The sequence below is a fragment of the Zophobas morio genome, unplaced genomic scaffold (genome assembly GCF_036711695.1).
Source record: "Zophobas morio isolate AGI-343-1 ecotype UQ-CSIRO unplaced genomic scaffold, CSIRO_AGI_Zmor_V1 ptg000008l, whole genome shotgun sequence".
In the NCBI taxonomy this organism is placed as follows: Eukaryota; Metazoa; Arthropoda; class Insecta; order Coleoptera; family Tenebrionidae; genus Zophobas; species Zophobas morio.
In genome coordinates this window covers 4399324-4413091 of record NW_026972113.1, presented here as the reverse complement: position 1 = coordinate 4413091, position 13768 = coordinate 4399324, and the positions used below count along the sequence as shown (strand labels likewise).

The window sequence follows — 13768 nt, the reverse complement described above, 5'->3', positions numbered from 1 at the left end:
TGTGACGTCACCCGCCGTCCGCCAATCGCGGCGCGGTCGTGGAGGGGCGCGCACGCACCGCGGGCCAGTCGCCAGTCGCCTCGTGTTCGGTGTAGAGGTTGGTGCGGTTCCACAGCCTACTCGATTCGCGTGCGAGTGTGTGAATTTAACGCCAACACGGAATTCATCACTGCAGTGCCAGGCCAATGTGCTGCGGGTGCGGTTCCCACGTCGGCTGGAGTCGCGTTCGGCGGCGGTGATTCCTCCGGGGGAGTGCTGGCGCCCGCCCCCGTGGTCGTCGCGGCGCCCCCGACGCCCGCCATGAATCAGCTGGGAACGGTCTACGCCACCAAGCGACGCCGACGGAACGGCAAAAGGTACAGGCGACGCTCTTGTGTGACGTGATGCGAGGAAGCCAAAATGTTATGAAAAAGGCGCAGGTTTATAGTTAGTGAGGAACTGATAAACATTTTCGGCTAAGCAAGGTGTTTCATGGCGATGACGGGATTAGAAAATAAAAATTTTACAGAATACGGAAATGTAGGGTTTCTTATTTGCCGTCGGTTGCTTGATCTGATTTCATAACGAAGTTTTGTTTAAACGCGGGAATCGACTGATAGGTATTTACCAAATATTAACAAATGTGTTTATTTGTCCATACGACAAAGACTTGTTTATATTTACTTTTTTTATTCCACATTTCGGGAGCGACGGTTCTGATTTCACACATTTCCGTCCCTGGGTTATTATATGCTTACTAATCTTTTTTTTTAACTTTCCGTAAAAAATAATTTAATATACAGGATGTCTCAACGGTTAATGGTGAAAGATGACTCACTTCCGACGATCATTAGTTGAATTGTTTTGATACAAAAACTTATTTAGATTTCAGCTGAAATTGTGTTTAGTTTTTTTAAATGGAAACAAATATTAAAAAAATATATATATAAACAAAAAATGTAAAAATTTCGTGTTTAAGAATTTGGCAAAGTTATGCAACTCATTTTACATACTTCGCTTCGTTGCTTCCAGTGAAAGTTTTCGTATGAACGCATTTATAGCGGGCCAAAAAAAATCGAAAGTTTTTGACTTTAAACACTTGCTGTAAAGTGGGTTGCCTATTTACAATTTATAGAGTCCACGTGGAACTGAGTTCAAAAATCGTTAATTATTCTGTTGCCCAGAAGTGGTAAAACTAATGACATCGTTAATATATCTCTACAGATGACACTTTTTTAATGTCAAATTTTAATATTTTAAATGATAGAGGTCCCCAAGATTCTTTCAAACTACTTCAAAAACAAGCCTCAAGGGGTCTTTGAGTATTTTCAAATTACTTCAGAAACAATACGGGATAATTCACTCAGCCGTCGCTGGAGATTTTTTCCTTTCTCGTGACAATTTAAAATAAAAAAAATAACATTATTAACTTTCTGATTTATTGTCAAATAACAAGAAAATGTTTGTATATCGTCCAGAAAATTAATTAAAGCGAAAATTGGATTTTAATTGAATCTACTGTTCGCTAGAGGGCGCCACGTCATCCTGAAAACAATTACAGGTTATGTATTATCATTATCCTATATTTTATTTAATTCTGATTATTGTAATGAATCAACGGTAAAAAACTAACTAAAATGGTTTCTTTGTACTAGTTGTACTAGTTTTTTCATTCTGTGTGAGTCACATCAGGTAATTAAATACACATTAGAAATTCCATTGACACATAATAACACACCTTTTCTGACTATCTTCCAAATTTTAACCTTCCACATAAAATAAAAATTTCAACATTGCTGTACTTTTTTGATCATTGTTCACAGCTACAACCTCTCCAAACGCAAATATAACATTGTTGGTCGCCTTTTCTCCATAATTCAGAGCGAACCCCACAAAAAGATCCTAATCACACACATGTTTTTGACCGCACGGTAATAACCCAGATGACAGTCTGATGAAACGTCCCACTTCCTTTTTGTACTTGCGTTTATTACCGATACATTAACCCAATTTTTCGAAGCCTGACATCAATCGGATGCACTTGGAATTATGCTTATGTATAAGTGGTGCATATCTTGACCGAGTGTGGAATGAGTGCACATAATTGAGAGTTAATTGGCACAAACACCATCTCGGAAGCATGTGAGCACGGCATAAATGTTGTTAAATCGTAATGCGATAGAAATTGCGTGATAGTGATGCGTGCTGTTATACTACCTGTAGGTAAAGAGCTATATCTATTTACCTTTACGTGTTGTGACGTAGCTGTTTAGGCACACGGCAATTTGTGCAGAGGCGTGTGTGGCTACCATTACGACCACTACAATCGCAGGACCTTCGTGTCCTTGTCGCCTGATAACAAGGATGCTCTGAAATACACACCACGAACTTTTGCTTGCTGTGATTCGAGGTTTATCGGGCGAACTGGACAGAACTTTCCTAGTACATACTAAAGTTTGTTTCTTCGTATAATACCTATTATATACACGGTCCTGTAATAAGTAATCACATTCTGTTTTGTTTTGTTGGTCATCAAAATAAACCTCCTACTCGTAGTTTAGCAGAAAAATATAATACTGCTCTTTATTGTCATACCAAGCAAGTTCTCAAATAAAAATGTGTTAATTTGAAACAGTATTATATTAGCATAATTAAAACTAAATTAAAATTAAAAACATAGATCGGTGTTGTCGTTGCCTAAAAATGGGGGCCACATATGCCCACTGTGAACGTGAACGTTTATTCCATTTTGACTCGCTTCGTTTCGCGCAGGTAATCGATTCCGCTATATTTTCATTTGTCTTAAAATTGCGCCGATTCTTAGAAACATTACAACAATATAATTTAATAACGTGATTACACAATATTTATGCTTCTATCGTCGGTTAGTAATAAAGAAATTTTGTTTTTTTTTTTATTGGTTATCTATAGAGAGCGGATTTCTAGGTTTAATGCTTTTTGTGAAAAATGTAAGCACTTCAAAACTTTTTTATTTCTGTAACTACGATACAATTTGGAGTCATTTGACACATTTTTTTTATGCTTGTTTAATGCTTTTTTCGACGAATATGAGTTTCAATTCATATTTTGTTCAAATGCCGGCCTTGTCGAGATGACAAATACTTGTTAGTTAGCCGTATCGTATCGTATGCATTTTACCTGGACTTAACCATTGAAGTACACTTACTGAAGACCCTTTCTGTGAATAGGTTCCGGTCGTTTGGGTAATAAAATTTTATTATAGGATTGGAAAAATACTCCATAGATTTTATGACTTTAAATCCTTACTTCCGTTGATAATGAATTAAAGCTTTTAACCAGATGTTGTTTTTCGGCATTTTGCGGCAAGACCATTGAAGGTTTTCTAGAAAAAAGGATTATTGTACCTAACTACCTACCTTAAAATTTTTCTAATGGAAACTTTTAAGTAAATGAACCGTTTATTTCACAACCATCAGTCTATCGCATCTGTCGTAGTACAGTGTTATACGTGGTTCTCCCTTGTTACATGTTGAGTTCTTTTTCGTAATATTACTAATATTTTAAAAGAATGCCGAAAGTAAAATCGACGCCGGATGAGTGGATAAGGGATTTTCCAGAATTAAAATTAGAAAACAACAAAATATTCTGCAGAGCTTGTGTGAAAACCGTAAGCCCACTAATTTTTTTTATCTATTTTCCTTTGTTAATCCCGTATATGTACGTTGTTCTAGATTCAAAGTGATAAAAAATATAACGTGACGCAACATGTCAGAACGACTCTTCATGTAGAAAGGAAGAAAATGTTTGAAGTTTCTAAAATTAAACAGCAGACCATACATGAATCTGTTGCATCTACTTCCACAAAAGATGAGCAGTTTCAGTTTAATTTCGATTTATGTAAAATGATGATCCAGTCCAATGTACCTTTAAAAAAATTGGAGAAAATCTCTCTTCAAGAATTCCTTGAAAAACACTGCAATCGACATATTCCGGTTGAAAGTACTCTCCGAAAAAATTATGTTGGCCCAGTGTTTCAGCAAGTTTACAACGAAATTAAACATCGCATTGGAGATAATTATTTAGGGTTCGATGTCGATGAAACAACCGATAGTTGTGGAAGATACGTGGCAAGTTTAATTGTTGGAATCTTAAATGAAAATTTCCCTAGTCGAGGGTATGTAGTAAGTTTGAAAATGTTAGATAAAACAAATGGCAATACGATTACCAGATTTGTAAATGACAGTCTTACGTCACTATTTTTGCCGAATAAAATTCTATTGATGATCTCGGATGCAGCTCGTTATATGTTGAAAGCAGGGAATAATCTAAAAATATTGTACCCCAATTTAATTTACTCTACTTGCATTGGCCACGGTTTAAACAGAGTGGCTGAAGGAATACGTTTGCAGTTTCCTACTGTTAATAAACTAGTGGCAAATGATAAAAAGATTTTTGTTAAAGCCCCACTAAGAGTGCAACATTTTAAGGAAAAATTTCCAAACATACCATTGCCCCATGAACCGATTATAACGAGGTGGGGAACATGGTGACAGGCCACATTTTATTGTGACAAATATATCAAAGAATTTGAGGAAGTAGTTACGGAGTTTAGCGAAGATTCTTCTCAATCGATTAAAGATTGCATAAATATTTTGGAAAACAAAGATTTGCGACAAGATCTAGCTTTTCTAAGAAGCAATTATCAATTCGTATGTGAGGTAATAGAAAAGTTAGAAAAACCCAACATGTTGTTGGTAGATGCCATAAACTTAGTGAAAGAATTTAAACAACAAGCAAACGCAGTAAGGGGTGATATTGGTACTAGAGTATTTCAAAAACTTGACGAGGTGTTAAATAAAAATGCAGGTTTCGGTGTTCTTTCCGACGTTGCTCGTGTTTTACAAGGCCAGAAGGTGGAAAATTTGGAGTTAGATTCAACATTAGTTGGAAAATTAAAATTTGCGCCAACAACGAGTGTGGATGTTGAACGCACATTCTCCAATTTTAAACACATTTTAAATGATCGGCGAAAAAATTTTACACTGGACAACTTGGAACATATTACAATCATAAATTGTTTTAAAGAAAACTGAAATACGTGTGTAAAATATAAAGTCTAGAATTATTGTAATAATATTTTATCCAAAGTTCTAAGAAGTGTTCTTTGATTTGTAATATGATTATGTTTTTAATGCATTTTTGCTTAAAATAAAACTTTTTTATTGAAAATTTTATGCTTATTTAAACGCTTATTATTCTTAATTTTTTTGTGTTTATAAACCCGCTCTCTAGTTATCTAATTGAGTTCTATTTCTCCTTCGTTCCTAGGTCGTATTTTTTTAAGGAAATATGGATAGTAGATATTTTATATAATACTACAGTTGTAAAATTTTGTAGTTATTCTTGTAGGATAATAACAAACACACTTTTACGTAACTAATAATATTACACTTTATTTAAAAAACCCAGTTTTAATCATATAGTATTAATTTAAAACAGTTAGGTATAATACTATATTTATCTTATTATATTTAAAGCTAGGTAACAAAAATTTGTTTTCAATGTGCAAAGCTAACTTGATTTTTTTAAATAGCATCACTTGTCAAATCGTCAATTTCGAATAGAAGATTTTTTCTGAATTCAAAACTGTAACACATATGGAAACACTTTTTTAACTAAAACGGCAAATAATCATCTTTTCACGACAACAAACTTAAAACATGTTTAAAATGGTAAATTTGTATAAGAAAAAATCGATTCTGCAATTACGCTCCTCCCCTCGGTCTGACAACGAATAAAAAATTCATCACGACTGAGATCGAGGCGGATGGGGTGGGGCTTACGCTTTAGTTTTCTTTGTATAATACGGTTACTTAAGAACATATTTCACATAGTAATTTCTCTTAGAAAAATAAGGATTTTACAATTAAGCTCCGCCTCTCAGCTTACGACGGTTAAAAGAAAATCATCAGCAGCCGTCTTTTCACAAAAAGAAACTTAGAACATGGTTAAGATGATGAGCCTACTTGCAAAATCCATATTTCCTTATACAAATTTTCCATTTTAAATATGTATTAAGTTTCTTATTGTGAAAAGAAGTCTACACATATTAAAACGAAAAAGCAAAATGTTAACCCACCCACCCGCCCGATCTCAATTGTGATGATTTTTTTATTCGCCGTCAACCAAAGGGGCGGAGCTTAACTGCAAAATACTTGTTTCTTTACAAAAAATTAAAAAGATTTTTTGAGCATCGTGATGTTAAAAAAACCTACGTATATTAAGAAAAAAAGGTAAAATGTAAGCCCCGCCCACCCACCCGTTCTCAATTGTAATGATTTTTTGTATTCGTCGTCGACCAAGGCGGAGGAGCTCAACTGCAAAATACTTATTTCTTCGCAAAAAATTAAAAATATGTTTTGGGCGTCGTGTTCTTCAAAAACTACTATGTATATCAAGAAAAAAAGTTAAAATATAAACCCCGCCCATCCACCCGATCTCAATTGTGACGATTTTTTGTATTCGCCGTGAACCAAGGGGGGCGGAGTTTAACTGCAAAATACTTATTTCTTTACAAAAAATTAAAACGATGTTTTGAGCATCGTGTTCTTCAAAAAATACTACGTATATTAAGAAAAAAAGATAAAATGTAAACCCCGCCCACCCACCCGATCTCAATTGTGATGATTTTTTTTAATCGCCGTTAACCAAGGGAGCGGAGCTTAACTGCAAAATACTTATTTCTTTACAAAAAATTAACAAGATGTTTTGAGCATCGTGTTGTTCAAAAAATACTATTTATATTCAGAAAAACAGGTAAAATGTAAACCCCGCCCACCCACCCGATCTCAATTGTGACGATTTTTTGTATTCGCTGTGAACCAAGGGGGGCAAAGCTTAACTACAAAATACTTATTTCTTTACAAAAAATTAAAAAGATGTTTTGAGCATCGTGTTGTTCAAAAAATACTATGTATATTAAGAAAAACAGGTAAAATGTAAACCCCGCCCACCCACCCGATCTCAATTGTGACGATTTTTAGTATTCGCCGTGTACCAAGAGGGGCGGAGCTTAACTGCAAAATACTTGTTTCTCTACAAGAAATTAAAAACAAGTTTTTGAGTATCGTTTTATTCTAAGAATACCATCTATATTAAGAAAAAAGACAAAATATAAACCCCGCCCACCCACCCGATCTCAATTGGGATGATTTTTTTATTCTTAGACACTTAGCATGTTTAAAATGGTACATTTTTGTAAGGAAATATGGATTTTGCTATTAGACTCCCCCCTAGGTCTGCCAACGAATGAAAACTGCATTACTATTTAAATCAGGGCAGGTATAGGTGGGGCTTAATCTTTGGCTTTCATTTTTTCGTAATATACCTACGTAGTATTCTTTGAATAACACGATTCACAAAAACATGCTTTACATGACAATTTCTTGTAGAGAAATAAAAATTTTGCAATTGGCTCACGATGAATAAAAAAATCATCACAATTGAGATAGGGCGGGTGGGCGGGGCTTACATTTTACCTTTTTTTCTTAATATGTGCAGTCATCTTTTCCCAATAAGAAACTTAGGACATGTTTAAAACAGTAAATTTGTATAGGGAAATATTGATTTTGCAATTATGCTCCGCCTCTCGGTCTGACAACGAATGAAGCATTCATCACGATTGAGATCGAGACGGATGGGAGGGGCTTACTCTTTTGATTTTCTTTGTTAATTAATACATTTAGTTTTCTTTGTATAATACGATTACTTAAGAACATATTTCACATTGTAATTTCTCGTAGAAAAATAATCATTTTACAATTAATCTTCGCCCCTCGGCTTAAGACGAATAAAAAAATCATCAGAATTGAGATAGGGTGGGTGGACGGGGTTTATATTTTCCTTTTTTTCTCAACATACCTATATGGTATTCTTTGAACAAATGCGTTTAAAATTGCAAATTTTTGTAAGGAAATGTGGATTTTGCAATTAGACTCCGCCCTTAAGTCTGTCAACGAATGAAAACTTCATTACTACTTAGATCAGGGCAGGTGCGGGTGGGGCTTAATCTTTGGCTTCAATTTTTTCTTAATGGGTATAAGATCTCATATTTTTTTTAATTGATTCATTTTTTCTTCTTTCTAATTTTTCGGTTCATTAATTTTTTCGATTTTTAAGTTTCTGGATTTTCAATTTTTTGATTTTCCACTTTTTCGATTTTGCTTCCACTTTTCGTTTTTTCAGTTTTTCAATTATCCAACTATTCTAATCCAAAAATGGAAAAAATTTGGAAATTAATAACTTAAGAAATTGAAGAATCGAAAAATTGATAAATCGAAAGATTAAAAATTGAGAAACTTACAAATCGAAAAAGCGCAAAATCGAAAAAAGCAAAAGATTTCTGTTTAAGTATATTGAAAATTAATGAATTCGGAAAATCGGATAACGGAGATCCAAAAATTGCAAAATTGAAAAATTTGAAAAGTTGAATAAACGAAAAATTATTAAAGAAGCATTGAAAAAATATACCTAGACAATGAAAAAACGAAAAATTGTGATATAAAATGAAGAAAATGAAAACAAAAAAAACGGGAAATAGAAAAATATGAAATCGAAACATTGAACATTTGAATAATTGACGAATTAAAGAAAATGGAAAAACGAATGAAAAGTTTGACATCAAAACATTGTAAAATCGAAGAAAAAGGAAAAACTGCAAATTATTATATCAAAAAATCGGTTGAAAGTGAATAAAACCAGATTTTTCGAAGAATTATACGATTTGATTTTACGAATTGTATTTTTTTATGATAACCCTTATAAAGTTAAAATAAAGCTATGTGTGTAATGTTAAAATAAATGTTTCCATTATCCAACTCTTCAAATAAAAAATGGAAAAATTGCAAAATTCTAAAATCAAAAAGCAAAAATAAAAAATGAAAAATTATAAAATGAAAACTTTGAAAAATCTAAAATTTGGAAACTAATAACTTAAAAAATTGAAGAATCGAAAAATTGAAAAATCGAAAGATTAAAAATTGAGAAAAAAAATTGGCTCTCGACGATTAAGACAAAAATCATCACAACTGAGATAGGGTGGGTGGGCGGGGCTTATATTTTGTTTGTTTTCTTAATATACGTAGCCATCTTTTCAGAACAATAAACTTAAAACGTGTTAAATTCTTGCAGACAAAAATGGATTTTGAATTAAGCCCCGCCCCTCGATCTGCCAACGAATGAAAAATTTATCACTATTGGGAATTAAGATCGGGGCGGGTATAATCTTTGGTTTTATTTTTTTCTTAATATACATAGTATTCTTTGAAGAACACGATACAAACATAGTTTTAACTTCTCGTAAGGAAATAAGGATTTTGCAGTTAAGCTCCGCCTTCTTGACTCACGACGAATAAAAAAATCATCACAATTGAGACAGGGTGGGTGGGTAGGGCTACATTTTGCCTCGTTGTTTTAACATGTGTAGACGTATTTCGACAAGAAGAAATTTAAAACATGTCTTAAAGGGTAAATTTTTATAGTAATCAACTTAAATTTTCAAAGTTATAATATTACAGTAATATTAGAGTTCTCATATTCATTATCGTCACCAATTTTTATTAAATATTTCCAGATTATCTGCAGACTAGGTAATATAATTTAATACAAAGTGATTATAAAATATCGTACATCAAGTTGGCTTGGAAAACCTATTACTGCAGTGAGGATTTGTTGCCTACATGACGTAGGTAGCAATTTATCATGCGACCTGAATTATTGGTTGCCTACCCATTTGGGAGCAAACAACTGAAAAAAATTATGATTGACATTTGTGACAGACGACGACAAAGAGTCGTCAATCATCACAGTGAAGCGGCAAAATTAATGAAATTTTAAAGCCAACTTGATGTGGCATGTAGGCATACGGCCATCTTCGTCTAATAACAAAGAAGTTTGGCCATAATGAAATTTTATCTTATTCAAAAATGTTATTTTTGTTATATGTATTATTTGGTTGACTTTTGTTGATGTTCGTGATATTTTCGCTATTTTATCTTGATGTCAGATTAAAAGTTTTCAGAAGTATGTTTACACAATTTTCCTGTTATACATTTTGTATATGGGTTTGAAATATTTAATTACTGTATGTTTAATATCATTGGTAATATTTTTTAAAGGAAAATTTATTGTTGCTGTGTTATCTTTATTTATATGTAATTTATTAGCCTCTAACAAATTACCTGCTTGTTTGTGATAATTTGAAATACTTATTAATTATAAACGAGGCACTGGAGGCTAGGATTTGAGTAACTCAAAGTAATCTCATGTTCGAAATATTTTTATTCACCTTTATTCACCAGTACGACATTTGCCATTACAGTATTAATTGCCAAAAATTCATCAAACCTAAGTAAAACCACGTGTTTCGTCTAGAAGCGCCGCGGTTCCATGGAAGCCATAACGATATCATATATAATACTATAATACCCTCTAATAATTTTTTATTGTTCTCCAATCGAAAACTCCTGCAACATTGTTTATGAAACAATGAACGTCAAGTTTTAATGGCCGCTATCAGAAGTTATAAAATTAAAATACAGGTCCACATAAAATCCTAGTGTGGCTCTATTAAAAGGATAATAAATATCAAGAGGAAAAGGGCGCATGAATCAGGGAATTGTTAGTTCGATGCGGCGTCGTAAAGGGGCGCTAGCGTGGGGGTGTGTCCGCAATTTCTGCCAATGCAAGAGGGTGATGTCGCCTTGGTAACGATCGAAAATTCGCTTCGAAAACATTCGCTGTGGGATTATGTTTTGCGTTTCTGTTAGTACCTACTGGGTGAGGTATTTATACACTTTTTAGGGTAGGTGTAATGGAAACAGGCGCTATGTTACAATATTTCGTTGATAGTCTATTTATAGAGCTGTTTTATTAAGCTGATCAAAATTTGCACTTCTGGATTATTAAAATACAGAAATCTACAAGTTTGCGAAAATTGTAATGAAAACGAAGTCGAAATTGAAATAATAATAAATACTAATACTAAAATGGTTTATTATTTAAACTATACAGTAATAAATAATACAAAATTTAATGTTTGTTTAATCAAATTTATTACATACACAGTATCACTATACATCTATGTGTGAAAATCATACCATCAACTCCAACAAGAACCTTTATTTACCTTACACTGTAAAATTCTCCCTAAAATCCTACCCCACCAGAAGCTTTCCAGGCGACGGGAACGTATAGTGCGGCACTACCAAATTCGTCGGCGCCGGTCCCTTCCTCACCCTTCCAGCCCCATCAAAGTGCGAGCCGTGGCAAGGACAATAGAACCCTCCAGGCCAGTCCCCAGCTCCCGATATTGGCACACACCCCAAGTGCGTACAAACCCCTATCAGGACCAACCACTCGGGTTCCTTCACCCTTTCGTCGTCGTGCTGCGGGTCCCTCAAAGTCGCCACGTCCACGCTCCTCTCCCTCTCGATATCTTCGGGCGACCTGTGTTTGACGAAGAGGGGTTTTCCGCGCCATTTGTACGTCATGTTGCGTCCCTCGGGAATGTCCGCCAGGTTGATCTCGATCTTGGCCAGGGCTAAGACGTCTGCCGACGGCGCCATGAACACCACGTGGCGGATGATTTCTGATTTGAGTGCGTAGGCGCCGATGGTGAGGCCCGTGCCGGCGACCATGGTAGGAATCAGCCTGCGGATGTCCACCGACTCGGAGCTATGGGTGCAGGGGTTGTTGCAGGAGTTGCGGCGGTAAGGGCTGAAGTCGGGGACCTGGATGTCAGTGTGGGATTGGAGGGAGGGTGGGAGGGAGATGGGGGCAGGGGGGCGGAGCAGGGGAAGAATGGGGGCGCGTTTTGAGAGGACAAACAAAGTTTTTGACATTGCGGAGGTGACAGAAGTTAAGTGTTGACGTCGGCCCACTATGTTTTTGGAGAAAAATTTGTTTCGCAGATTCCGAGGGAATCCAGGGGTGGATTATTTATTTATTTGGGACCCTTTTTTTTCCTATAACACTAGGAGTTGGATAGAAAATCTAATTTACAGATTTTCAATACTTTAAAATGTGTAGAAAAAAAAGAAAGTAGAGGAACTGATGCTGAAAACAAAACATAGTCGTCCGACGGCGGCAGCTCTTTATGTCAGTAACTGACTGGCTGCAAGTCATAAATTACTGGAATGACCGGAAGAGGTCAGTTTTGCAAATTTCTATGTGAACTCCTAAAAACAATAACTTGTTTTCGATATTTCGATGTGGGAGCATATTGTGCCTTGTCTCATCAAGTGTGTTTTCGAAACATAATTTTTTTACGTTTCTAAAATTTCAGAACAGTCGGTTTGGATAAATTTTGAAATTTTCGTTCACAATTCTCACTTTCCAAAATTATAAGTATCTATACAAGTATATTATTTTATGAAATTTATTAACACAGTGTCGGATTGAGGACATAAAAGTCCACCGGGAAATTTACAAAGTAGGGCCCTGTGGTATTGTATACCCAGATGTTTTATTACTAGAATTATTATTTTCGACGACATTGGCGTTTTGAAAAAACTATGTTGTTTTTGAAATTTTGATGACGTTACCAGGAAAAACAAAGCTAGTGAAAAAAATGTCGACGGTTATTTTAACAGAACCTCCCTCGCCCTTGAAGCATAGTCCGACACATTCCGCTTCTTTAAAGTTAAATTTTGCGATTTTCGTTTTGAAATTACTATTTTCTTCCTTAATTAATACAGTTACACGATTACTTAAGAACATGGTAATTTCTCGTAAAAAAATAAGGATTTTAGAAGTAAGCTCCGCCCCTCGTCTTACGACGAATAAAAAAAATCATTAGAATTAAGATTTAATTAACCATCTTTTCACAACAAGACTCTGAGAACATGGTTAAAATGGTACATTTTTGTAAGGAAATATGGATTTTGCTATAATGGGGAGGAGCCTAATTTCAAAATCGATATTTCTTTATATATACTTATAAATTTTCCATTTTAAATATGTTTTAAGTTTCATGTTGTGAAAAGAAGTCTACACGTATTAAAACAAAAAGGCTAAATGTAAGCCCGCCCACCCGCCCTATCTCAATTGTGATGATTTTTTTTATTCGTTGTTAATCAAATGGGCGAAACTTAACTGCAAAATACTTATTTGTTCTCAAGAAATTAAAACATGTTTTTGAGTAATTGTGATGATTTTTTGTATTCTTAGTACCTATTTAAAACACGTTTAAAATGGTAAATTTTTGTAAGGAAATACGGAGTTTGCAATTAAGTTTCGCGCCGTTGGCTCTCGGCAATAAAAAAAATCATCACAATTGAGATAGGGTGGGTGGGCGGGGCAGATATTTTGCCTTTTTTCTTAATATACGTAGTCGTCTTTTCAAAATAAGAAACATGTTTAAAATGATAAATTCTTTTAGACAAATATGGATCTTGTATTAAGCCCCGCCCCTTGATCTGACAACGAATGAAAAATTTGTCACAATTGAGATAGGGTGGGTGGGCGGGGCTACATTTTGCATTTTTTTTCAGTGTGTGTAGACTTGTTTCGACAACAAGAATAAAATCCGGACAGACGGCAGACAGACAAACACAGATAGAGACAGACGGAAACGGGCGACCTATTATTTCGTACTGAGTTTACACTGTAAAAAGATGCTCTTATTTAATATTTAGATATATATTTAGCTTTTTATGCGTCTGTTATTTTTTAGGAATGTTTGTTGCATTTGAAACTGTAACATCCAACAAATTACTGGAATGACCGGAAGAGGTCAGTTTAGCTAATT

General features: G+C 34.7%; 2 protein-coding genes across 2 annotated transcripts in view; one reads left to right on the top strand and one right to left on the bottom strand.

Moving 5' to 3' along the window:
- The first annotated feature begins 273 nt into the window (after nucleotides 1-273).
- Nucleotides 274-13768, top strand: part of LOC135125116 (aryl hydrocarbon receptor protein 1) — a 156628-nt gene continuing 143133 nt past the window's right edge. The window contains exon 1 of the mRNA XM_064050467.1: nucleotides 274-356. Coding sequence (XP_063906537.1) covers nucleotides 301-356 — 56 coding nt within the window. The 5' untranslated portion in view covers nucleotides 274-300. The remainder of the gene's footprint in view (nucleotides 357-13768) is intronic.
- LOC135125117 (cytochrome b-c1 complex subunit Rieske, mitochondrial-like) lies at nucleotides 11102-11867 on the bottom strand. Its single transcript, XM_064050468.1, has one exon. It carries the CDS (start codon nucleotides 11859-11861, stop codon nucleotides 11175-11177), a length of 687 nt encoding a protein of 228 aa, XP_063906538.1. The 5' UTR covers nucleotides 11862-11867; the 3' UTR covers nucleotides 11102-11174.